Here is a 25,812-nt window from a genome sequence, read left to right as displayed (position 1 = left end):
TCAAGAAATGCAAGAAGTGTTCAATCATCCTCTTTTTTTTTATTTTTTTTTTATATAAAACAGTTGGCTTCTGCACATGAGTTTTTGTGGTTTGGTCGTGAGATACGTACATAGTTAAAAAGAGAGAGACAGAGAACGTACAGACTCGGTCAAGTCAATTTATTGGCCGTTAATAAGCAATGATTGATGTCATCCATTTACAAGTCTTTCAAGTATTACCCAGCGCCATATGGTAATGGTGTTTTCAGTAAGTCGGATCATACAAAATAAATACAGAAGAGGGAATTAAAAAGAAAAAATATATATTCATAGCGGTTTTATTGTATCACGAAGCCCATCTGGTAACTGGCATGGATACTTGCTGTGCATGCTACCTGAGGCAACTTCATGGAGGCATTGTGGTGGAGCTTAGTGATATTGCTGCTGTATCTATTACCCTTTTGGCAACCTGAGTATACTGTATATGTGATGCTTAATTTTAATATATAAAAAAAAGTGGGTTACAGCCAAATAGAGTAGTTAAATTATGTAACAGCCATGCCATAGCAAGTTATCACACTGGTTATTTGCATCATTGGCGAGGTATAAGCCTGGCATTTCCTCATATGCCGTAGTGTTGTACCTTACACTTCACAATACGGGGGAACACTGAAAAGCAGGAGGAAACAATACCAAGATTGTCATACAAATACAAAGTGCAATCTGAGTTTGTTCAACCTTGTCTTGGAGCACACATCCGTATCTGGATTACAGCCAAACAAAGACTCCTGGACTATTGGCGGTTCAAGTTTCATCAGATCAAAAAAAAAAAAAAAACTTCTCCCCTTTTATTCATCATCAGCATCAACTTCCATAACTCCACAGGGGATACATTGAAAGCAAAGTTAAACTTGCAAGAAAAACATGTGGGTCCATATAAACCCAAATTCATCATGAGACTAAGAGCTTCATTTTAACTCTCCTGACAATAAATGTGAATCCCAAAATTCAACAATTACAATGAATGTAACTCATAGCAAGGAGTAGTCATAGTAATAAAAAAGGCATTTTGATTTCTTGATGCAAATCCTTTTTCCTTTCACTCATCTTAAATACAGTGGTGCCAACAAGTCATTATTTACAGCGCTTGGCCCGTCACACCTCTTCGCCCTGGGCAAAAAAACAAAACAAAAACGAACAAAACAAAAAACAAAAAAACAAAAAAAATGTGGTTCGGCGAGGTCAATGTGGCCGACTGCTGGACTCGGACGTCCTTCGTTGCCGCGGGATGCTGTGGCCGTTGGTGCAGCCGTTGTGACGCTTGCTTAGGCCGCCGTTGAGAATGTCTTGGATGTGCTGGACTATCAAGTTGATGGCCACTGAAGACAAAAAGGGACAAGGTGAGCCATGTAAAACCTGCGCAGGGAAATTTATACGGTTGAATATGATTGGAGCTCTACCAAGGTTATCTGCTCCGCGGGGTATAATCACATCAGCATACTTCTTCGTCTGGTTGAGGTAGACAAAACAAAAGGTTCAAAAAGTGAAACTGGGAAAGTGCCACGCTGATTTGGCCACATCACATACTGGTAAGCAGAACTCCTCAAAGGCCGGTTTCACAAAAGTTATGTACTGTGCCAGCACTTGTTCCAACTCCCGCCCACGCTCGCCGATGTCTCTCAAAACTGGAAGAAAAATTGCACATGTTGGTGGGATTACAGACAGCCATGTTGTTAAAAAAAATAAAATAAAATACAGTAACCCCCCAAACTATTCATATGCAGGCCACATTAAGAATTCAAAGTGAAATTTAGCAGTGTAATGGCTGAAAAAGCGTCAACAGATTGGAAAAAGTTGCATCAATGTCATCACTTGGTTTTATTTCCTCCCAGAAATTCAGCTCAAAATGTGGTCAGGGTATTTTCCTTACACATTTTCATACTTATTGGATCTCTACCAAGGATTATATTCAACGCTGGCAGAAATTTTGTTCCCGTATTTTTTTTTTTCATCTATTATATTGCCATATATGTTCAAGGTTTTTTCACGAGTCTTATTTTCGATACCCGTATCTAAAGCTAATGTTTTCAGTTTTCGTGATGCAGCATGGTTATAAATAAATATATTGTATGTTAGGGCTGAACCATTTAAAAAAAAAAAAAAAAAAAAAAAAAAAAAAAACTCATTTTGACTACCCCCCACCTCAATATTGCGACGTAATATAATTTTTCCAAGGTCCTCTTCCCATGTATTTTTTATTTTAACAAACAAGCAATATCAGATTTTGTTTATACATACCAGTAAATGTTTTGGTCTTAAAAGTTAGGCTTACACTACAATAAAGGTAAATGAACTATGAATTAATATAAGAGACAGTTTATTGATCTATTTGAATTATAGTTTGAAAAACGCTTTCTATTACATTGCAATATTGATTGTAATTCAAGTGACTGTTCAGCCCTGTTGTATATACAATTGAACTTTGGGTTACACATTTGTTGAATTTGTTCCATAACCCCATCATCAAACTGAGGTACTGTTTCTAAAACAAATGGAATAGCTCATACCCTAAGCAGGCTACATACAAATCTTCCCATGATAATTTACCGCGCACACTCTCACAGGTTATTTCTTCTTGTAGATTGCTTTGTAAAGTTAGTCTATTTTTGAAGCTTCAAATATGCAGAAACCCAAACGACAAAATTGTTTTCCAGGTTGTTTTTTTTTCTTTTTCTTTCATCTCACCTAACTACTGAAGATTCCACAACACCACCAACTACAACTAGTGCAGCATGGGATCTGGCGGCCATTTTGGCAACCACAAAAAACAAAACACCAGAATAACAGATTTTGTTTATGCGGCGTGACAAAAACATCTGAACCTTCCGTGGCCATGCCAAGACCATCCGTAAACCAGGTATAGCGTTTAATCAGACATAATTTTTATTTTTTTTTCAAAAAACAGAATTGTTCGTAAACTACGGAAGAGGATTAGGGCCAGTGAAGAGAAGGGGGGAAATTTTTTTTAAAAAAACAAACAAAAGTCAGCAGGATTCTGACTTTATTCTCAGAATTTTTACTTTAAAGTCGGAATTCTGACTTCAAAGTCAGACTTCTGAGATTAGTCATAATGCTACTTTAAGTCAATCCTCTCTCTCTCTCTCTCTCTCTCTCCCTCCGTCTCCCTCCCCCTCTCCCTCCCCCTCTCTCTCCCCCTCCCCTCTCTCTCCCTCTCTCCCTCTCTCTCTCCCCCTCCCCTCTCTCTCCCTCTCTCCCCCTCCCCTCTCTCTCCCTCTCTCCCCCTCCCCTCTCTCTCCCTCTGTCTCCCTCCCCCTCTCTCTCTCTCCCTCCCCCTCTCTCTCCCTCCCTCCCCCTCTCCCTCTCCCTCTCCCTCTCCCTCCCCTGGCCATAATTCTCTTCTGTAGTAAACCGACATTCCACTGTATATCATATTTATACCCGGCTACAAGCACAGCCTAAAAAAATAAAAAATTAAATTAAATTAATTTTCTCCATATCTGATAAAGGAAATTCTAATGCATCCATACTAGCTAGGTGACCAATATTTGGATCACTTGATAGGGAAAAAAACAACAACAACAAAAACCCCACAAATATACCTGCAAACTAATATTAGTGTGGTTTGTGTGCATCTAAAGTAAACCCCGCCCTTTTCCACACACCTCGACGAGAGAGCCGCGTGTCTGGGTCGGTGTCGACGAAGAGCTTCATCTGGAAGAGGTCACGGATCTCCTGCGAGTAGAACATCAGGATGCCCTCAAAGAGGACGACGTCGGCTGGATAGACTGTGACAAACTCGTCCTTCCTGTAACTCGCACAAACGTTTCTTGGTGAGCCAACTCCGGTGCTCGGAAACCGGCGTCGCTGACTTTTAACTGTAATTAACCGCATGTAGTGACGAGGCGGTAATATGAAGGACGCCAACAGACAATCACGTGCGCTCACCTGGAATGAGTGACGAAGTCATAAACTGGGATCTGGACTGTTTTCCCTTGCAGGATCTCCCTGAGCGTTTGCATGATCAGCTCGTTGTCGAAGGCATCTGAAAGCAAGCACACTCGCTCAGCTTTTCTTAACCCGGGCTTCAGGCACACGTGGGGTAACCCTCAGCCAACAGCTGTTTGGTTCAATCTGAGCAGCTGCCTCTGAGAAAGGCCTGCTGACTGCTGGGATTTCAAAGCGGAAGAAGACGGTTTACGGGAGGTAAGGGCAATCCTCGAGTGCAGTTGGTGCTTCTGCATATCTTTAAGTTTCGCGGACTAAATAACTTTCCACGTCTACATTTAATTTTCTCTGACTCTCGAACGTTTTGCATACCTGGATGGTCAAAGTTGTACTGGCCCTTGAGTGCTTTGGCTTTCTGGTCAGGGGTCAGCACCTTGTAAAAGCTGTCCTGGCTGAGGATGGCCACCTGCCTCTGGTGATGGTCAATCTTGTTTTGGCCCAGCAGCTCCATTATCTTCCCACAAACGGACGACTACAAGTACAAATCAAGGGAAAGACGGCAGAGTTTGGACAAACTATCTAGGAATAACATTGTATTTGAAGTAAAACAATTTCAAACATCAAACAGCTCAATCCGGTTGAATAAACCTGCAATTGTTTCCCAACCTGCAGCGTCCTCGTTGACCTGGACAACGAAACTTTTCGCTTGGTGAATGCTGACTGGACATTCTGTCTGACTGCCCGAGGCAACGCTGATGTGTTTATCAAATCGACCCACACAATGTCAGATTTCCCATCGTGCCATCTCTGACACTGATTTACAGGGAATTCAGCCTGACTTTTTTTTTTTTTTCAGCTGTCTCTTGGTTGCCTTAAAAATGAAGGCGAAACTATTGCTAACACCTGTCAGTATGATACAGTGTAGGTATTTGTATACTTGAACGCATTATTCTCTAAACGGCATTCAACACTAATCATTCTGCCATTTGTGAAGTCAGATCTGCAGATCTCCCATCATTAGTAAAGAACTGTTGACCTGGGTGTCTAATAACACCAGCTTGACGGCAATTAATCATCTACATCTTCAATGTCTGATGCAAACCTAAAACAACATCAAGTCAAGCTGACTTTCACACAAGCAGGTTAAGATTACATCATGCGATCCATGCAGCTACTGGATTCTAATGACTCTAATTTCCAAGACTAAATTAAAAGGGAGGAGCCAAAATAGCTAAATTATATTAGCGCATATCATACAATGCATTGTTATATCGCTTAATTTTAAACTATGTCCCGATTGTTTTGTTTAAGAAAGGCTGGATCAGTTTTACCACTTTTCTAGTTGGGAGGATTGAAATTTCTCATCCAAATATCCCCGTTGCAGCTATGTAATCATACAGGTTTTGCTACTGTTTTCGCAGAAGTTTGTTTTAACAAACCACCTACAATGGGCAGCTTAGCTTTCCTTGAAGTCAAATGTACGTGCCTCACCAACAAAAAGCAAAAGTGTTAATTGCTCTATAATTTCACGTGCTTAAATGGCAGCACATCAACTCTTTTTTTTTTTTTTTAACAGCATTTAATTGTTTTTATTCCACGGGCAGACAGGAGTCACCGATCTAGTTTTTTTTTTATAAAAATCTTTAAAATAAATCTAACGCTTATAATTAAGGATTTTTTATTTTTTTTTAAAAGAAAGTCAATTACCCACGTCATCAGAGTCATTTTAAAATGAACCATAAATGGTTTTATGTGACTAAAGATGACTTAACAAAATGGATGGTTCAGATTCCGATTATGTCAATTGAAACCCTGCCGTTGGTGGCGCTGCGTTCACCTTTAATGTGAACAAAGAGCAGTGGGCGCCTTTTCAAGGGGAAAGCTTCACAGCGCTGTAGCAAATATGGGTCACTCCTATCCTGTACTATTGTTTAAACCGTAATCTTCAAATCGCGTTTATTTCGATATAATTTAAACACGCATTTTTAGCGTTTCGTAACACACTATTACACTCCGTTTAAAGTCAAATATACATATGTTGGACCGAGGTGGGATTCTTGAAACTGTTTACAAACAACTTGGCTAAGAACGCTAGCACTGGCCATTGTCTTCCGCCAGCTATGCTAGCGTGTGATGGAATTTATTAGCCTCGCAGTTGCAGCTAAGATAAAATAATGCATCCCCACCTACGCGATTGGCGAATCGAGATTCATGACGACTATTTTAAGTAAATATAATCACGAGTGAAATCACTTCACTAGAAGGATAGACTACATGACGTTCTTTCGCGCTAGGTTAAACCGGGTGAATGCTGGGAGCGGGGCAGTTAAACAGATGATACAGCTGTCAATCAAACGGCACCGAAGCCACGCGGTCCACCAGCAGCCGGCAAACACATGAGATGTGACACGTCATTCAACCAAAAAAAAAACGAGTGGTGATTCTTTTTAGTCACCCAGTTCGCTAGCTACGATGCCAACCTTTCCGCTGGCGGTGCCACCAGAGACACCGATGAGAAAAGGTTGTCGTATTACGTCGGTATTGTCGCCCCGGTCCCGAAGGCGTGTTTCAGAGTCGCCGGCCATAGTTGCAATGTGCTGCCGAGACCACTGTGCTGGAAGATCACTGAGACTGAGCTCCTCCCATATGGACACACGTTGCTTTATACCACTCCTGAAATGTGCTTCTTACCATTTTATATGTGCTCATTTTTTTATTTTAGTTTTATTTATGTATCACAAAATTGGCACCTAATGTGTTTTAATTAACAGTTGTTGTTTTTTTATTCTAATTTCCGGATCAGAAAATTATATCCAATCGTATGATACGTACCGTGGCGTAGTTGTATGTCCCGCCTCCAAATTGAAACTCCCGAAGAGGCTAAACAAAGTAAAATTAATAATTTATGTGAATTATTCTGAGTTTACCAATATTTACTCCGTAGTAAACTGTCACTTAGATGCTATTTAATGAGACAGGTCTTTCTTCTTATTCAAATTTATGGGTCAAAAAAATTATATCCAATCGTATGATACGTACAGTGACGTTTTTCGTTGGTCCCGCCTTCAAGTTGAATTTGTAGAAGAGGATGATATAAATATAATAATAAATTTTCTTATTCTAATTTCAATCATATTAATTCACCCCAAAAAAAATAAGCACTTGATGTTTTAATTAGACTATTATTTGTTTTGTTCTAACTTCCGTTTCAAATAAAGGATATCCAATCGTATCACAGTGACGTAGTTTGTATGTCCCGCCTCCAAGTTCTGCACAATAGGCTAACGTAAACTAAAAAAACAAATGAACTAAGTTGCACCGTTTTTACGCCTCGTGTCAGCGTAAATTCTCATGGTAAGTTTCTCTCCAAACAGTGAAACATACTAATATAATGATAGGAAGTGAAAACGTGTCTATTTACAGTACTTTTGTTGCTCACTACGAGTGTCAGTTTGTGTCATGTTGAAATGTGCACTTGCTCTTGTAAGTCGATACTTGACAGTTTGTAAAATTAGTGCATGTGTTTTGCAGTTGTCAGTGCAATTGAAAGCAGTGGATCCACCAAGCTCAATATGCTCCAAAGGATCACTGTCGTCCCGCGGTCGATTCCGCTGTCGGCTGCAGTACGAAGCCTCTCCACGGGCTCTGCGAACATCACTGCCCCGCTAAACTTCTGGGGTGGAAAAAGAAGGGCGTGCAAAGGTAGAAAAAATGGGGAGAACGTCTTCGAACCTGCAACAGGTAATGGAATTCAGTCAAAACAGCCATTTGGCTGTCTCACAGTAACTCATTTTGAGCATGCAACTCTTCAGCCATAACTATGAAAAAAAAAATTAATTCTTTCCATTTAAACTCTAGACATACTTTCACATCACCTGATACAGAATAACACCAGCATTGCATTCCATGGTAATTCTGAGCTTGCTACTAGCAAGGATAATTTTTGGTTAACTGATCATCGACAGGCATGATTAGGTAGAAGTTAGCTGCTTGCTGCTGTGGAGCATTTGGTGTTCATTAACTCACTTTAAAGGGAAAAGATGTGGAATTATCTTAGTGACGCAGTTGTTTTTGTTGCGCAAATATCTGGCAAGTGTTAAAAGAGCATTTCAAAACAGTTTGGAGTTTATTGTTCCACAGTGAAAAGGATTGTTCGCGTTTGGGAAAACACATTTTCACTTCAAAACAAATATGATGATACGGCTTGTTCTGTCTGAAGGAAATATTTATCCATAAAGCACAAAGCCATGTTTAGCGTCCCAACCCCACAGGACCCAGCACCTTGAGTTAACCATTAACTTATCAATAGACCAAAACAGACAACATTCATACGTGATCTGGTCTGACAAGAAAAAGCTGAGTAACAAATGGGTCACGCAAATGGCCAGTGATCCCACCGCCAGCAAATTTACAAGGGAATGACCTGGGGGAGGGGGGTTAGGAATCAATGTGTCGCAATGGCGCAGTCAAAGTCCAGACTTCAATCTGATGCAATGCTTTGGCGGCAATGTGAATGATCTTAGCAAACCTCAATGTAGTTTAAAAAAAAAAAAAGAAAAAAAAGTGGGGCAGGATTCATCCACAGTGATATGACAGACTGATAACACAGTTATCACAATTACTTCAAATTATTAAATCGTGGGGTGCGCTGGCTCTGAATTCAATTTGAGAGGTTCGATAAGCTCATGTCGTTTTAATCAGAGGTTGTTTCTAATTATAAGATCGATTCGTATTGACCAAAGAATTGAACTTTGTCCACGAATGTTGACTCAAGGCACCCAGATTTTTCCTGTTTGTTGAGTCTTCAACAAACAAAAAGAAACTGTCGTTGCCTCAATTCAACCTTTGCAGCTTACCATGATCTGGATGACTAAAAATCGACACAGACAAGTTGTCATCTTGCTTTATTTTGCAGGGCGCGTCCTGTGCACGTTGGAGCCATGTGCTTCATCAGAGGTCAACCAAGCTGTCGAAGCAGCCAAATCAGCTTTTGGTCCTTGGAGTAAAATGTCCGGGATGGAGAGAGCAAGGGTGATGATCGAAGCTGCTCACACCATTGAGGTGTGTTTAATTTGTGTTACTTGCCTTCAATGTAGTATGGATGACACCTTTTATATTGCAGTTTAATGAATAATATAACTATTCATATATAAATGGTCTTCTTAAGTCTGTGTTTCACCTATTATTTTGCTTGACACGCACAGAAAAGGAGAGAGGAGATTGCTGAAATGGAAGTAGTTAACAATGGCAAGTCCATCACAGAAGCCCGTCTGGATGTGGACTCCGCCCGATTGTGTATCGAGTACTATGCGGGACTCTCCAGCACTCTTGCAGGTTAGCGTGCCACGCTTGAGTGTCATGGCGAGCGCGAGTGATTGCAAATGGGTAGACCAAAACGCAGGGAAACATGGCAGGAAGGGAAATGTGAAGAACTGTATTTACACATAACAGGTAAGGTGAATGAACAATGACGGGACAGAACATGGCTGGATGCCTTGACTGAACGGGACGGGACAGGACTGGTCGCCAAGACTTGACAAGGGGAAGCTGGTCGCCATGACTGGACGGAACGTGGGCAACTTATAAGCGGCAAGGATGACTTGACAGTGACAAGATGAGATTGTCTTGACTGAAACAACGGTGATTTACTGAGACAAATGCTTGACAGGGACCAAAACGCACACATAACCCTGATAATGCTCCCACACAAACTGGACAAACACAACAGACTAAATACACTAACACTAATGAGACACACCTGGGGAACGCAATTGGCAGAAGGCACTGATTTGTCTAACATACAGGTGGACGAGGTTAGACATAACGAGACGAGGGAAGAAGTCAGGAACACATGACAAACACCAACCACAGACAAAAACAACAATAACACCTAAAATTAAATAAAACCACACAGAACCAAAACATGACATTGAGAAGTTCAAAGGAATACAAGAAATATGACATGTATTTAACTCTTTACATAATACAATAGGAACGGTTAAAATGATTACTTTCTGTTGTCGTGGTTTGAATTTGTCCAGGTCAGCATGTGCAGTTGCCAGGCGGATCTTTCGCCTACACACGCAGGGAGCCTTTGGGCGTATGCGTTGGCATCGGTGCTTGGAATTATCCTTTTCAGATTGCTGCCTGGAAATCAGCCCCAGCACTGGCCTGCGGTATGGGATTCTTCCGAAGCGCTCCCCAGAAAATATGTTTGATGGTGATGCAGTAAAGTAAAACCGCTAAGGTCTGGCACAATCATTGGTGGTGGTGGATCACCGATTTGTGGAGATTTCAAAACCGATTTTTCATTACTTTAATTTCAGGGTCAAACTGTCATTGCCATTTTTATTGTTAAAAAAAAAAAAAAAAAAAAAAAGCTCATACTACAAAAAAACAAAACACAATATTGTGTTTTTGTACATTACAGCAGTATATATAAAAACCTACAATCTCTAATAACACTTAATATTGAGGCACATGCATGCTAATGCAAGCACACATTGGGTTCCTCCACATATTGACTCAGTTCACAAACATTGTAATTTTAACATAATTTATCCTTCAATTTCCTTCATAGGCATTCAGCTATAGCATTCGGCCTTCAGCGTTCCCACGCAATTTCTCCAGAAATTGCACTTAGTCTAATTTACTTTGTAATATTAAATAAAATCCCATATTAGACAGGTGCTAATTTTCGTTTAACTGGATGTAAGCTATTTTTTTTCTTATCTCGCGTTTTATGAATCAGGCAACACTATGGTGTTCAAGCCATCTCCAGTGACGCCTGTGACGGCGGTCATGCTGGCAGAGATCTTTGCCGAAGCAGGAGCTCCAGAGGGACTCTTCAATGTGGTGCAGGGTGGGCAGGAAACCGGAAGCTTACTCTGCCACCACCCTGATGTGGCAAAGGTGTCCTTCACTGGGAGTGTGCCAACTGGACAGAAAGTGAGTTTAACATTATACAGAGTGTGGGCTTTTTATGTGTGTGTGTGTGGGGGAGGGGGGGGGGGGGGGGCTCTCAAGGTGACAGTTAGGATAAAAACAAAATTATGAAAATTGGGCCTAGTTGCAGAGCAAAATATGGAAAGTAGGTGTTGGATAAATGCTCGTCAGTTTCCTCAGCACCATTGGTGTCTCCTGTTTAAAATGTTGTTCAATGCAAGAACCATGTTGCAGACAGACACGAAAATAAAGTCACATGAAAAACTGCATCAAAATTAATATATTTTACGTTGGCATGGTTGATGGTTTACCATGATTTGGAAAAGTCAAGATTTCAGTAAGCGCTAATACTGGCTGTCCCTGCTCAGGGTTGGAAGACTTCAAAGCGGGCACAATATGAAGTTGTATGTATAGTTGAGTAAAACAGCTACTTCTTTGAAGACAGTTGCCGCCAATTGACCCCCCTTTCTGATTGAGCAGAGTGGGGAGGGATGAGCAGTTAACTGTGCAATCACGGATGCCTATTTGCTCATTTGATTAAGGGCAATGTCATTAAAAAAATAAACATGTTAACATTTATTTATTTAAACTTTGCAAGGCACATATTCCTACTGTACCAAATATTATGCACTGTTTAAATAAAATCGATTGTGTTCAATGGAGAAAATGTTTTATTTACCAAAATATTTCAAAATCGGTAATTTTAGTACAGTGATTGTCATACCTCAATAATTACAAAAACGGCCGGCAGGTGGCAGCAGAGTATAAGAGATCAACCAGGGACATGTTGAAAACAAGCTGATTTCTCCACAGTTCTAAACAAATTTGTGAATAATGATGACATTTCTAATGCTAATAGTTGCAAAATGGAAACAGATAGGAATATACTTTTTTTCCTTATGAAATAAGATACTCTAATCTTTCTTTTGGTAAGTTCCATGTTTTATAGCAATAGAATGCAATATTCTGTGGGCCTTGCAAAATCAGTCAAAATCCAGTAAAACAGCCAGGAGCGAAGGGGGTTGTTGCTTCTGTCAAAATGTTTGGGAGTGAATGAGTTAATTAAGAGGGTGACAAATTATATATTTTTCCATGTGGTCCCACAGATTATGGAAATGGCATCCAAAGGGGTCAAACCAGTGACGTTAGAGCTTGGCGGCAAGTCCCCCCTGCTCATATTTGAGGACAGTGACATCGAGAATGCGGTACGGGGCGCTCTGATGGCAAACTTCCTTTCTCAGGGCCAGGTAGAATCTGCCTCTCCAAGTCCTATCACTAAATGAAACCACTCCCGTCATGCCAGTCGGCGCTCGTTTCCTTGTATCACAGGTGTGTAGCAATGGCACCAGAGTTTTTGTCCAGAGAGATATTCTGCAGGAATTTGTGGATGAAGTTGTCAAAAGGACCCAGACCATTGAGATTGGTGACCCGCTATTGGAGAGTACGAAAATGGGCGCGCTGGTCAACCGGCCACATCTGGACAAAGTCCTCGCCTTTGTGGATCAGGCGAAGAAGGAGGTATGGCTGCTTACTGTTGTTCATCGTATCGTGACAAGTAGCCACATACATTCAATGTAAAAATGTCAAAAAAATAACTTTTTTTTTTTTTTTTTTTTACTTTTTTGCATTTACATTATATTTACAAGAATTTACACTTTAGCAAAGCTAAAGGTAGTTCAAGTCGATTAAACCTTTTTATACACTATATAAAGAACTTTTTCATCTGTTTTACTTTAGGACACATTTCAACTTCATTTACATTTAAAAAAAAATGTTTGTAGGGGGCCACTGTATTATGTGGAGGTGAACCCTTTGTCCCTTCAGACCCGAAACTCAGCCATGGATACTACATGACACCATGCGTACTGGGTAGGCGTTGTATGTTTCCCCCCCAGTCATTTAGGTTAAGAATGTTACAGGGATTTAGTGCCTTCTGCTTGTGTTATTAAATATTATCGTTGTAGGGTTTTGTCCATATTCTCACCCGTGTTGTTTCCCCCCTCTAGCCAACTGCAGAGATGATATGACCTGTGTAAGGGAGGAAATCTTTGGTCCCGTCATGTCAGTGTTGTCCTTCGACACAGAGCAGGAGGTGCTGCAGCGAGCCAATGACACCACCATGGGGTTAGCTGCAGGACTTTTCACCAGGTTAGGATTGAATGCAGCACAATGACGTTGCATATAAGGTGAAAATATTGACCAAGGAAGTAGACCTCATCACCATCAAATAAACTGTTACAATCTTAACTGATAAAATGAAATCAATCTGAATCCATCATAACAAACCATTTCAACTTCATCTGATGTGATTTGACAATGATAATGACATTAAAATTATATATACCGGTAGTAAAGCCCCCCATCCATCGCAGTGGTTATGTTGCAGATAAAATTAAAAAAAATACAGTATAGTATAAACAGTGTTACACTGTACTGATCCCCCTTTTGTTTAAAGTAACAAAATTATACCCCAAATATGTAAAATATAAAATGAATCTAGGATGAAAGGAATGCTTGACTCATTGAGCCATTTTCAGCAGTAAAAAGTTAATATTTTGTCCAGAATTAATTTCATAACTTTTTATGTTCCATTAATACCTTTTAAAAACTAAATTTTCCACTTGCTGTCGACTGACGATGACATCACCTGTGCTGAGGAAGTAGGTAACGACCAATCATGGCTCACCTGTTTTCTGGGTTTGGTCAGCAAACTGAGCCATGATTAGTCTTTACCTATTTCCTCAGTACAGGTGATTTCATCTTCAGTCGACAGCAACATTAATTTTTACAGGTACTAATTGTACGTAAAAATAATGAAGTTATCAATTTAATTCTGGACAAAATATTAACTTTTTACTGCTGAAAATGGCTCAGTGAGTCAAGTATCGCTTTAAACGTTTTTACATTCAGTTGTCTTTAGCGAAAAATAGGCTGAACTTGAAATATTTCCTGTTTTTAGGGTCTGTTTACATGCAGTCAATAACCCTTTCAAAAACCCAAATACTGGCAATATTCAGGTTTTGAAAGGCTATGTAAACACACAAAAACCCAAATAAGACACCAGACTTGTGAATTTCCTTCTTGCTTCCCATCTTTACCTATTTCCTCAGTACAGGTGATTTCATCTTCAGTCGACAGCAACATTAATTTTTACAGGTACTAATTGTACGTAAAAATAATGAAGTTATCAATTTAATTCTGGACAAAATATTAACTTTTTACTGCTGAAAATGGCTCAGTGAGTCAAGTATCGCAATCAATCAATGTGTACCAATATTCCTCAATCAAACCAGGCATTAGTTTGGGTTATGCACATACTCTATACAAGGAATCTTGGTCCTATGAGTACAGAAAGTACTTGGACGCACGCTACCCACAAGCAGAGTTACTCTGTCTACTCACGCATATAAAGAGATTATTCAGAATCGTTCAGAAACCTGAATTTTGTCCTTAATCAGAATATTGATATTACTGTTCTCGTTTCACATAGTGTAAAGCATAATAGTATCCCACCATCTAGTGGCCGACAGCGGAACTGTACCCAAAATAAACAGGAGCAAGTAAAAAAAATAAAAATTTATAGACTGTCCCGATAAATAAATAATAAATAATCCACGAACCCAGAACGCACAATTTTGTTTCACTTTATATATAAGTGCCCAAAAGTGTATTCATCAACCAGATATCAAGTCAACCATACTTTTAGTATCACACAGTAAATTTCGTAGATTTTACTCAATTTAAAAAATAAAATAAAAAATTCTAAAAAAATCTATATTCTGTCCCACTTTTTACCCGTTTGTTCAGGGACGTGAAGCGCGCCCACCGCGTGGTTGAACACCTCAAGGCTGGTTCCTGTTTCATCAACAACTACAATATCACTCCTGTGGAGGTTCCCTTTGGAGGCTTCAAAATGTCAGGTATATTCTGGTCTGAATCGCCACGCTTGCCGCAAACCAAAACCAATTTTAGATCTTAAAAAAACAAAGGTCTTGGTAATGCACCCTTGATCAGTTAAATATTCCCTGTTTTGAGCAGGCATAGGGCGGGAGAATGGCCAGGTGACAATTGAACACTACTCGCAGCTGAAGACGGTGTACGTGGAAATGGGGGACGTTGACAGCCTCTTCTAGGAAAACGGAAGTACTGGAACAATGACTGAGTAAAGTAAAACATATCACGCGCGTCCTTATAAACTTTGATTGTTTGTTAAGCCAACCATCAAATAATTTTGCACTCCAGAGGACATTTGAGACAAGAAATGGCCTCTGAAATATTATTGCAAATGTCAAATAGGTCCATGTAAAGTTAGGTTTTCGAGATTAAGAAATGATTTTTAATTTGTTCACATAATTTTCAGACTGGATTTCATTCTTATGCATGAAATAATCCATTTAATTTTTTTAAGACTTTTTATTGAATGCTCACTGAAAAAATATATTTATGAACACGCAAATTCACAGAACAATTTGCAGTACACTTAAAGTGCACGGTTCCAATTACAAATGGTACATTGAGTGCCTTGTGAGAAGTATGTAAGTAACAAGAAAATAGCTTGAACCAAATACAATTATGTAACACTACGGAGTTCAGTGTTGTATAAATAAAATGAAGAGCAATTTTGTGATTACTGTGTTGATGATCTTTTTGGTAAATGTCACATTTACCATTTTAAAGTCTTCTTTTCTTCTTTCTTGTTTGATTTCTGGGTGCTGTCTTTCTCTAAAATCGACACAAATGTAAGCCAAACATTCCCACCTTTACTTTGTGTTTTGAATGCAGCATACCTTCACCACAGGTTGTGGGGGTTGCTTGAGCTGCGCTGACTCTGTATGAAGCCAAGTTTAGAGTGAATGACTTTATATAGCTGTCCGCTCTCTCATAACAGCAGCAGATCAACTTACTTTCTCCAGAGGGCTGCTCATCAGCAGCAGGTGGCATATTGCAAGGGTCCTGCAATCCAAGATGGAATTTAGGGTGCTTCGTTGTTTAGAAATGTGTTTTAAATTGAGGACACATATTAATGATGATGATTTAGGGCTGCTCGGTTATGGAAAGGATAATCATGATTATTTTTGGCAATAATTATTCAAACGATTTTTTTTTTTTTTTTGTACAAAACAAGAAAGCGTTTTAACAATTAAATATATTAAGACCAATTAAAAAATAGAAACACTATAATTATATAAGTTCCTTCTGGACCAAACAGAATTTATAATATACTGTATATTATGCATGCAAAAATGAAGTTGAAATGCATCATGTGCACGATGCAGTAGGACAATCAATATAATTTCCTTCTGGACCAAACAGAATTTATAATATATATTTATAATAATTGTAATAATAAATTAAAACAAGAAAATGTTTACACATTTAAAATTAAAAAATGAATTAATCATATAAAAATAAACACTATAATTATGTAAGTTTTTCTTGGACCAAAGAGGATGATTTATTTATTTATGTTGGTAAAAACTTGGAGTTAGAATGCAGCCTATGCACTGTTCAGTAGGATGATCATTCATTTTTTGACAGCAAACAAGAAAATTTTTAATTGTAAAAAATATTAAGACAAATAAAATTCTTTGAAACACTATAATTATGCAAGTTCCTTTTGGATGTAAAACAAACTGTATTACATTTGTTATTTTAAAATTAAAACAAAGGTGCAAACATACAAATTTAAACAATTCAAAAATTACTATCAATGATCTTTTTCTTTTTTTTTTAATTATGCTGGAGTATAATAATTGAAATTGTAATTGAATTTCAATTAATTGCATAGCCCTATTATGATTGAATATAACCAGACAGATCAGCAAATATTGAGTAATTTGAGTACTACACACATAAACAAAAATTGTTTGGCATCCTTCTGTTGAAGAATAAACCCAATCTCGAGTTATTTCAGTGACTCGTGTATTTTTCCGTCTTTACCAAAGATTGTGTCCATGTGTGTAAACAGCTACATTTAAACTACTCCCACCTCGTTGCTTTCTTTCCCTGAAGTGGGCATCTGGTTGTTGCCGTTCATATGGCTTTCATCTTGAAGCTGCTCCAGGCGACTTCTGTCCGCAGACATTCGCACTTGAAAGGTGTGGAAGGTCGTGCGGATATCACCCACCGTGAAGTGCACGGCCGTGCCTTCAAAGCACAGGCTGTCGCATGTGCCCTCCTTGAAGCCTGGTGGCTCATAGTGTGCTGGAGTAACTTGGAAAGAAGAAGTGCAGAGGATGTTTGCGATCGGAACACCAATGTCTGCTGATTGTCATTCGGTTCGGCGACGATGTGCGATAACTCACTGTCGTCGTAGTAGTAGAGCTTCATGCTCAGGTGGATATTGTCGGGAAGGATGCCGAGGTGCTGAATGAGCAGAAAGAGCTTCCTGATCAGCAGCACAGTCGCTGTCTTGGTGTCTTCCAATGTGACCTTCATTTCAATACCATTGTTCCTGTGATTTCACCATATATATATAATTTATTTATTTATTTTTTAAGTCCACCACCGACTCAACCCGTTATAACGATACCAGCAAAAACAACAAAATGTGCCAAACCCAAGTATGCCCATCTCCGGGCCTTTCTCTGTGTATTTGAACTTGAAACTGTAGGACTCGATAATACACTAAAAAAAAACAAAAAAACAGATTACATCTTTATTTTAGGCTGTCCTTAAACTCTTGAAATAAACTGTAAATGTTTAGAGGACTTACATTAGGGTCATTAGGATTACTGTATACCTAGATTGCGCAACAAAACTGCAGTCAGTGACAGCTATATTATTTGGTGATTTAGTTGTAATTTCTGTCATCACTGAATTGAATTACTTACGCTGATGAACACAATCTGAAGCTGTTGGGAGGACAAAACACATCAGTCAAGAAATTTGATTTCTTTTAAATAATATAGAATCTTTATATACGTACATATTGTTTCTCCAGTGCATCAAAACAGCCCATCAGCCTGAACAAAAATATTCAGATTAAACCATCACTGAAGCTATGAAAAAGTGGCAAAAAAATAACATCATTGAGATCCATTTTTACAACTGCTCCTGGTAAACCAGAGCAGAGACTAGAACAGTGATTCCCAACCAGAGAGTTTTCCTTATGTAAAATGTGTGTATTACAAAAGTGGAACTATTGTGAGCACCATTTGACGACTTTGGTGGCTCCAATAGTGTTGCAGTCATTCCGCAGAAGCTTGATGCACAGATCTGTTGAAAACGGCAACAAGTTGGTTATACTGTACTGGTGTATTCACATTTCTACTTCGTGTGAATTCACAATTCTCCATATCTACAGTCTGACTGTTGGTGATCACCTCCCAGATATTTAGAGCGGTAGGCCTCTTCGGGAAAAATGCCTCTGAGGTAAGTGATGCAGGACACGGCCGCCGCCATCATTCGCTTGACGAAGATAAGGGAGCCCTGCTTGTTCTTGAGGTCGTTCGGAAACAATTCAGTCCACTTCAAAGTTTAGAGCACAAGTTTGACAACGAGGTAAACATGCAGCTACGGTATACTATACAACTAACCACAAGATGGACCAGTTACACCAAATACAGCAGCCTTCAGAGGTCTGTATACATAAATTGACTCAAATGCGATTAAAACTTAAGAGAGTTGACTTGTATCTTATTTTCAAACCTCATCAGTAGCAATCTTGCTCTCCCTGATGCCCGTTGCTGTTGCCATCTTCGCTCTTCTCACGAGTTTCGGCCGGGTTTTGCTAATGCTAATTAGCTGTTCTTATGACGATTCTTGTTCAACGAGGCTATTGGCTAATATTAGCTACTGTATATATCACAAATTCACAATATAGCACGAATTCACGTTACTCTATCAGGTTCTGACTAAAAACAAAGCTTCAGTGAATTATGTGAGCCACGTTTATGTAGATTTGTACCAGCTAAAATAACTGAGCTGTTGCCTTCACCGGTTAGCCGTGAAATGAAAACGAGCAAGTCTCACGCTTAAAGTGTCTGCTTGCTATAGGTTAAGTCACGTCAATAGACTGAATAGTTATTAAACTCTGGTAATATTTTTAAGCTAGTAGTCAATGAAAGGTTCAATATAAATTCTGAGTTTGAATGCTATTTCTTCGTTGTTGTTTTTTTACTTTTTTGTTGCAGTTAAATCTCTCACCTATTAACTCATTCACTGCCAGTCATTATAGAAAATTTTTACATTTCCAATACTCACGTGATATTACATTCAATAATTATATATAAACCGAATCTACCAAATAACAGAATAGACTCCCTACTTTTTGTCCCGTCCCGTTCTTTTATAATTGACAGCAGAAAAATGTAGGTTGCCAAAATACAGCCATTTCTCCCATGGACTCTGAAACTGTGTTTATTTCCTATAAAATGGGGCAATGATGTCATCTACCGGTGGTTGGGCATCAGTAAAGTTGTTTCCAAGTTTGATATTTACAGTGGAGCATGCTCAGATTCGCCCCCATTTAGCACCGCTCTAAAAAATACAATTGACAAGTATACTTGTCAAAGGCAGTGAATGAGTTAATTCCCCCCTTTGGATTATTTTCCGTTTTACCTGTTAAAATATATATTATTGGTATTTAAATTGTTTTAATTTCTAAAACAAACAAAAAATAAAATATAGCACGTGACACAAATGGAAATATCTATTTTCTTATAGGCTATACTTGAAAGAAGCTGGTACAGAAGCCAAGTTTTCAACTCTGGACACTTTGCCTCCATGTTTTTTATGTGATAATTGTTGACTGCAAACATGGCATGTGTGAGCAAATCAGTGTGCAGCTAGTCTTAGCGAAACAAAAAGCTTGTTGACATCACCCTTGTGACTTGACTTGTTCACTACAACAGAAAGTGGTGAATACATTGTTAGGGGGAGCACTTTATTATTAAATTTAAATAAAATCTGCTTACTATAAGAAAAGACAACCAATGAAGTGAGCCATCATTCATTTCCACATAATATAAAGGTACAGTACATTGATTTTTTTTATAATAAGAAATGGCACCAAAAACATTTAAACCTTGGTCATCAGTACACACAAGACAGTCAGATGCAACAGGCCAACTATAACTGTCAACACCTCCACAAACAAAATATAAAATATATATGTATTTTTTTTCTTCTGCAAACATTATCTAGATGAAATCTCTTAGAGCAGGCAGCAGATTCTGGCCTTGATCTTATCACTGCTTGGAGAAGAAGGCTTTGCTTTTCTGGACGTCAGGTTTGATGGTGTCACTTCCTGGTTTCCAGCCAGCTGGGCACACTGAAAAGAAAGATTTATGATGAGTCCCAGATGCTTACAGGAAAGTATACAAATGTTGCACTATTACTTATACATACAGTTTGCATTGTATATACAGGCAAATAAGATGTGTGCAATAAGATGTGGTTTGATACTCAGAATTGTTTAACTCCCCTACGGTGAGGTGACGATCATTTTGAACCTTGATCCTTAGAGCCTCACCCTTGACATATAATTGTTATGGCACTATTTCTTCCAAAGGTGCAAAGTCATATTGAGACAAGTAGACTGAATTATCAACTACATTTGTTTAATGGGGAGCAAATATTTTGATATATAATGTAAGTCAGAGGTGTAAATATTTACATCATTCTGGAATTTCCTGAGCTCACACTGATAATCAATGCAGTAATTATTTACCTTCTCCGTGCTTGTCAGTGAACTGAAAGGCCTGAACAAGACGCAGGGTCTCCTCGACAGAACGTCCAACGGGAAGGTCGTTGATGGTGATCTGCCTCAGGATCCCCTTGTCATCAATGATGAACAGACCTCTGATATACAAAGGAAGATGTTCTTCATATTTTATATAAGAAACATTTATTGGATAGTGCCTAAGTAAGAGTATAACACCACCCAGCGCAATAGACCCTTTTCACATTCCACTGACTATTTATTTTTTGTTTTACAAGTATGTCATCAATGAACATTTGTCCAATATTATTAGCACGAGCCTGTGTTATCAACTTACCTGTAGGCAATGCCTTCATCCTCCTTCAGCACACCGTAATCTGTGGAAATGGTGTGCCGTGTGTCAGACACTAGCGGGATCTTCATGGGGCCCAAACCACCCTGCTTACGTGGAGTGTTGGTCCTTACGAAAGCGCAAACAGAAAATGTCAACATTTGAGGACGACGCGCAAACAAGCAGGTGTTTCTCGTGATCAAATACCATGCAAAGTGGGAGAAGTGAGAGTCAACAGAGGCAGCGATGACCTGGCAGCCAATCTTCCTGAATTCCTCGGCCGCGTCACTGAATGCGATGATCTCGGTCGGGCACACGAAGGTGAAGTCCAGTGGATAGAAGAAGAAGACGATATACTTCCCTGCATCAGCATGGCAACAAACGATTCAGGTGGCATGTGGCAACGATAACCGCATTAATATTCATGTATTTTACAGAGTGAAGCCCAAAGAAACGCGGCATCAAAGCTGTACATCTCTTGAATGAGACATTGAACGAACACTGAATGAAGGATTACCTTTGTAGTCGGATAGTTTGAGGTCCTTGAACTGGCCATCTGGCATCACCGCTTTGGCTGTGAAATCTGGAGCCATCTTTCCGATCTGAGCTTTGCCCGCAGCCATCTTTCGGTAACTGGACAGCAGACCAAACTCATAAATAAACTGTCTATGTAATGGTATATATATAGCACAATTTGTGCCCAAAGCCTAAGCCGCTACAAAAATCGGCATGCATCGCCCAAAATTTTCCTACAATAGTATATGTCCTTGGGTATTCATTTCTGCCAACATATTCAATAATAAAACTATTAACAAAAGAGGTAAAGGGCAGCATAAGTGGGCCACAATTAGTGAGTGGAGCAATTCTAACAAGGGCTTAAATAAATGTTCACCAGATGTCAAAAACACTTGGGTCAATTGAGTTTTATTTTTAATATAAAATGATTAATGGAGTGTGGGGGTGTACTTATATAAATTATTCATGTAGCTACATAATACATTTTACTTGTCAGTTTTAGAGAGTCTTTCAGACAAATCAAAAATCAACCGTTAAATTGTTACTTTTTTTGATGGAGCACATATCTAATGGATGGCCAATGATTTGTGCTACTTTTAACAATGGAAAAAAAATGTACAATAGGCAGTTGATCATGCAAATATGGAAACACTTCATCACTCACCTATAATATTGGCGTTAAGTAATTTTTTTTCTTATTTTTTTTTCCCCCAGAAAAACTGAACAAAATGGTGATTATATTACAAGTATATGTATTTATAATTTCATTTCAGGGGTAGAAATTAATGATCTGTTGTAGCCGATTTTAGCAGATGTGAGCAGCATCCCGAGGACATATATAACATATGTATCTTTTTTTTTTTTTTTTTTTTTTATATGAAAAAAAATTCAGAATATGACTTGTCCATTATTTAAGAGGGTGCACGATTTGACACTCACTACTTATGAAATACATTTCATCGTCTTGTGCTCGATTAATTAATTTATAGCCAACAGAACAAGAACGTTAATTGGATCGATAACAGATACACTAATTCTATTCCTTATCCTTCTGTACAGTACTTTTTTGAGTAGATAAAGCTTGCTTAGTTTCAAAAAACACCGACCATTAAAAATGAAACTTAAACAATCGTCGGAGCAGGAAGGGATTACTTTCACTTTAAAATGAGAACCTCCCAACTGTACTATGAAAACGAAATGAACTTGTTTCTCAAGTTGAACATGTTCTTGCTGAAAATCACTTGTTGAACCATATATAAATAAAGATGACTTGACTACCTCAACAAAACATCATTATACAGTAATAACTCCGAGTGACGAAAAACGGTTAAATATACTGTTAATATAAACTGCAACTACAGAAGCTGACGTTTGCTTGTAATATTTTGCAACACATACCTTGTTGCAGCCTTGGTTTGACTTCACCGCTTGTGCGTTTTCAGGAGGAAAGGTTGGGAAAGAGGCGAAGAGCGATGGAGCGCTTTATATAGCAAACCGCTTCCCGCGAGATTACAGCTCAGAAACGGGATCTCAGGTTATGCACTTCCCCATCCACTCCAGTTATGAGCACAGACAGCATGACTTTGCACTTTTCCAGGAATTTTTGTGCGGACCCTGAAACCACCGTAGATTATACTATAATGTCGAGGCGCCACCACATAAAAGTTGAGAATTTACAGTATTTAAAGGTTAGGGAGCCAAACAATTTACAGACAAGACTGGAATCCTAAATGTGAATTCATATAGTGCTCTTGTTTGCTGTTCCCAATCCCACACCGCAAGTAAATGTCAGACGATCGAACACGGAACAAATTGCAATACAAACACGCACACACAAAAAAAGAAAAAAAAATACAGCTATGCTACTAGTCTGCTACTTTTTTCTTCATTGTTGATATATTTTATTTATTCTTTTTTTGTCATACAGATAAACCTTTTGACAGTGCCATGCTCAATAAGGATGTAAAAAAATATTTTGCTGGTGAATTTCCTTCTTGCTTCCCATCTGAAGACACATTAGCATGTATGCTCTCTTGCATCACTCTGTACTTAACCTGTGCTGCATGCTCTTATTTCCTGCTTGTTTGTTTCGATTGTGAGTAATTTGTATAAATTAAGAAACGGCAAACAAATACTGTTTTCAATAGTCTTAATAAAGTAATAAAGGCTATTATATATACGATAATCAAAATTTACCAAATAATTGTCAAATTCATCCTTCATTTCACTATCCAACCATTTTTAAATACCTTTTCCTCCAATTGTTTTGCGGAAATTATTTTTGTCATTTTTGCCAACAGCAACAGGTGAGTGCTACTCCAAGTTTTTTTGTGTCTTAAATTAACAAAATGCATCACAAACTCCTAATCTCTGAAAAAATACTGACATTTTTTTATTAAAAAAAAAAGAAAGATTTGACTGTAAAATATAATTACTTTCAAACTCAAATATATATGAACGTTTTCCCAAACTACTCCCGATCGTGTCCCATCTCTCTCCTGTCACTGAGTGATGTCCTCGCATGCTGTTGCCATGGGCACCACATCAAGGGCCAGATAAGAGGGACACACAATAATAACCTCTTATGAGAGACATCGCATTGATCAAACGCTGTTGTCATCTGCTATTTCACAATATGCCTGTAATTGCTACCTCCGGATGTTTGAGGGGCATTCACATCCTTCATTTTGGTCCTTATGCGTCCTAAAAGCACATTGTGATTTTTATTTTAACAGTAGTAATGACAGATGAGTAATCCCTCAAAGTGCAGGTAGTTTTGAATTCAGTATACGCAATGATGATGACGACGTGAGGCAATGAGGGATGTTTGGGTGTTGCATATAGTGACAACAAGAACTGAGCAGGTCTCTCTCAGTGTGACACTGATTGAATGCCAAGTCCAGACATGTATAACGAGAGGCAGTAACACCATGGAGGTATAAACATGCTTTCCCTCACAGCAGGATGTGACAGAGCCACGTACTCCACTCTCACACACACCAATTACGCAAACGCATGTGTACAGGATGCAAAGACATGCCCCATATTATGAGAAGTGGGTTTTGAGGCTGTCAACTCAGATTGCTGTCAGTGTTATTTTTGAAAATCTAGCAGCCTCTTTTAAATGGAGGCAAGCAATAACAAATACAAATGTTAGTGTTTTTAAAGCACCATAACTAATGTCTTATGGCTCAACGCCACATTTTGACAGTCTTGGTCTTGTCTCGGACTTCAATTCCTTTGTATTCCTTTGGATAATAACTACCCTTGTAATGACTGAAATGTGCAACCTTGTTACCGTCATTTTGCAAATCGTACTCTTATGTAATCCAAATTGTGAACTTCAAATCAAGGTTTTTGCCAAGCAGATACCCAAAGCAATTTTACATTTATGTGGTTAATGGTAGACTGAGGGACAGGCAATGGCGGAGCCAGAGGGGGGGCCGGGGTGGCACGTGCCCCTGCTGAAATGGGATTGGACCCAGCAGACGCCAAATGATTGACATATCACGGCACCGGCGCAGTGACGTCGCACGCCTGGCCGATGCAGCCTGCCAGCATTTTTTTCAAGCAGACGCCTACTAATTGTTATGCCCCTCCTGAACAGTGGCTGGCGCTACTTACGACAAAGCATTATAATTCACCTCACTAGGAGTCTGTTTTAAGGAGCAGTCTCCTGAGTACCGGCACATCAAGAATGCATGTTGGCATTTGGCTATAGACGGGTTGCAATGTTTACAAACAATAGTGACGTCATCGGGATGCGTACGCAGAGCGGAGGCAAAAGCACCGGTCTACTTCGTTCAGAATGTCCGGTCACGTACCACCGCAGGAAAATCTTTATCTCCAAAACCTTGGAAATCTCGATAATGAAGCTTATTTACATAAATTAACACTTCAATCCGGAGTTCGCCTACCTGATCCTTATTCGCTGCCCGCAAGTGAGTGGCTAAATGATCCGTCGCGCTGGCCTAATTTGGAGTTTCCAAACATTTACCTGTACCTGATAAGTACACCAAGTGTTTTCACACACGAGACGCTCAAAGCGTGCAAGAGTCTCGATGACTACAACTACGTATTTTATGGACATGTTCAAACGTTTTTTTCCTATCAACCTGCTGAACATCAAGACTATTGTTTCCTGAAGGCAGACGTTTTGCCCAGTCAAAGACAGGGACAAAAATCTCAGTTTTACCAGGCATGGGTTTGTGTGAATAAGAAGAGTGTCTCCATACTGACAGCTAACTGCACATGCATGGCAGGGTAAGTAAATCGATGTTTCAATGTGTCAATGAACTATCAAATTAAATTATTACTTGGACACGTAAACTGCCTAGCAATAAATAAATAAATAAATAAATGCTGAAAGAATTATTTAGCAGATAACCAAGCAGTAGATGTACCTAGCATT

The 25,812-nt window shown here is 39.0% G+C and overlaps 4 protein-coding genes across 7 annotated transcripts; 1 reads left to right on the top strand and 3 right to left on the bottom strand.

Moving 5' to 3' along the window:
- Positions 1 to 144: 144 nt before the first annotated feature.
- uck2b (uridine-cytidine kinase 2b) lies at positions 145 to 8,889 on the bottom strand. Of its 3 annotated transcripts, none has more exons than XM_077521380.1 (7): positions 8,802 to 8,889; positions 4,318 to 4,477; positions 3,946 to 4,042; positions 3,663 to 3,805; positions 1,567 to 1,664; positions 1,440 to 1,488; positions 145 to 1,358 (listed from the first exon to the last, which is right to left on the bottom strand). In XM_077521380.1, exons 1-7 carry the CDS (start codon positions 8,841 to 8,843, stop codon positions 1,222 to 1,224), a joined length of 726 nt encoding a protein of 241 aa, XP_077377506.1. In that variant the 5' UTR covers positions 8,844 to 8,889; the 3' UTR covers positions 145 to 1,221. The 3 variants fall into 3 exon arrangements, with proteins under 3 accessions (XP_077377506.1, XP_077377520.1, XP_077377513.1); XM_077521394.1 differs by lacking the exon at positions 8,802 to 8,889 and adding an exon at positions 6,426 to 6,594; XM_077521387.1 differs by lacking the exon at positions 8,802 to 8,889 and adding an exon at positions 6,401 to 6,500.
- Positions 7,087 to 15,517, top strand: aldh9a1b (aldehyde dehydrogenase 9 family, member A1b). The gene is made up of 12 exons (XM_077521346.1): positions 7,087 to 7,299; positions 7,477 to 7,686; positions 8,861 to 9,006; positions 9,150 to 9,279; positions 9,987 to 10,121; positions 10,697 to 10,893; positions 11,997 to 12,137; positions 12,220 to 12,408; positions 12,672 to 12,759; positions 12,897 to 13,038; positions 14,698 to 14,810; positions 14,929 to 15,517. Exons 2-12 carry the CDS (start codon positions 7,518 to 7,520, stop codon positions 15,021 to 15,023), a joined length of 1,545 nt encoding a protein of 514 aa, XP_077377472.1. The 5' UTR covers positions 7,087 to 7,299; positions 7,477 to 7,517; the 3' UTR covers positions 15,024 to 15,517.
- On the bottom strand, positions 15,250 to 19,420 carry zte38 (zebrafish testis-expressed 38). 2 transcript variants are annotated; one of them, XM_077521359.1, is made up of 12 exons: positions 18,541 to 19,420; positions 18,216 to 18,360; positions 18,045 to 18,108; positions 17,819 to 17,855; positions 17,724 to 17,744; positions 17,606 to 17,632; positions 17,450 to 17,517; positions 17,196 to 17,344; positions 16,880 to 17,103; positions 15,795 to 15,843; positions 15,678 to 15,718; positions 15,270 to 15,612 (listed from the first exon to the last, which is right to left on the bottom strand). In XM_077521359.1, exons 1-12 carry the CDS (start codon positions 18,586 to 18,588, stop codon positions 15,562 to 15,564), a joined length of 924 nt encoding a protein of 307 aa, XP_077377485.1. In that variant the 5' UTR covers positions 18,589 to 19,420; the 3' UTR covers positions 15,270 to 15,561. The 2 variants fall into 2 exon arrangements, with proteins under 2 accessions (XP_077377494.1, XP_077377485.1); XM_077521368.1 differs by lacking the exons at positions 17,450 to 17,517; positions 17,606 to 17,632 and having other exon boundaries at positions 15,250 to 15,612; positions 17,196 to 17,256.
- Positions 19,421 to 19,756: 336 nt separating this feature from the next.
- Positions 19,757 to 22,967, bottom strand: prdx1 (peroxiredoxin 1). The gene is made up of 6 exons (XM_077521408.1): positions 22,800 to 22,967; positions 21,403 to 21,518; positions 21,093 to 21,246; positions 20,892 to 21,014; positions 20,564 to 20,694; positions 19,757 to 20,164 (listed from the first exon to the last, which is right to left on the bottom strand). The coding sequence occupies exons 2-6, from the start codon at positions 21,506 to 21,508 to the stop codon at positions 20,082 to 20,084; spliced, it is 597 nt and encodes a 198-aa protein (XP_077377534.1). The 5' UTR covers positions 21,509 to 21,518; positions 22,800 to 22,967; the 3' UTR covers positions 19,757 to 20,081.
- Between the last annotated feature and the right edge of the window lie 2,845 nt (positions 22,968 to 25,812).

The sequence above is a fragment of the Festucalex cinctus genome, chromosome 1 (assembly GCF_051991245.1).
Source record: "Festucalex cinctus isolate MCC-2025b chromosome 1, RoL_Fcin_1.0, whole genome shotgun sequence".
In the NCBI taxonomy this organism is placed as follows: domain Eukaryota; kingdom Metazoa; phylum Chordata; class Actinopteri; order Syngnathiformes; family Syngnathidae; genus Festucalex; species Festucalex cinctus.
The sequence above is the reverse complement of the archived record's forward strand: the minus strand, read 5'-3'. Positions and strand labels throughout refer to the sequence as shown.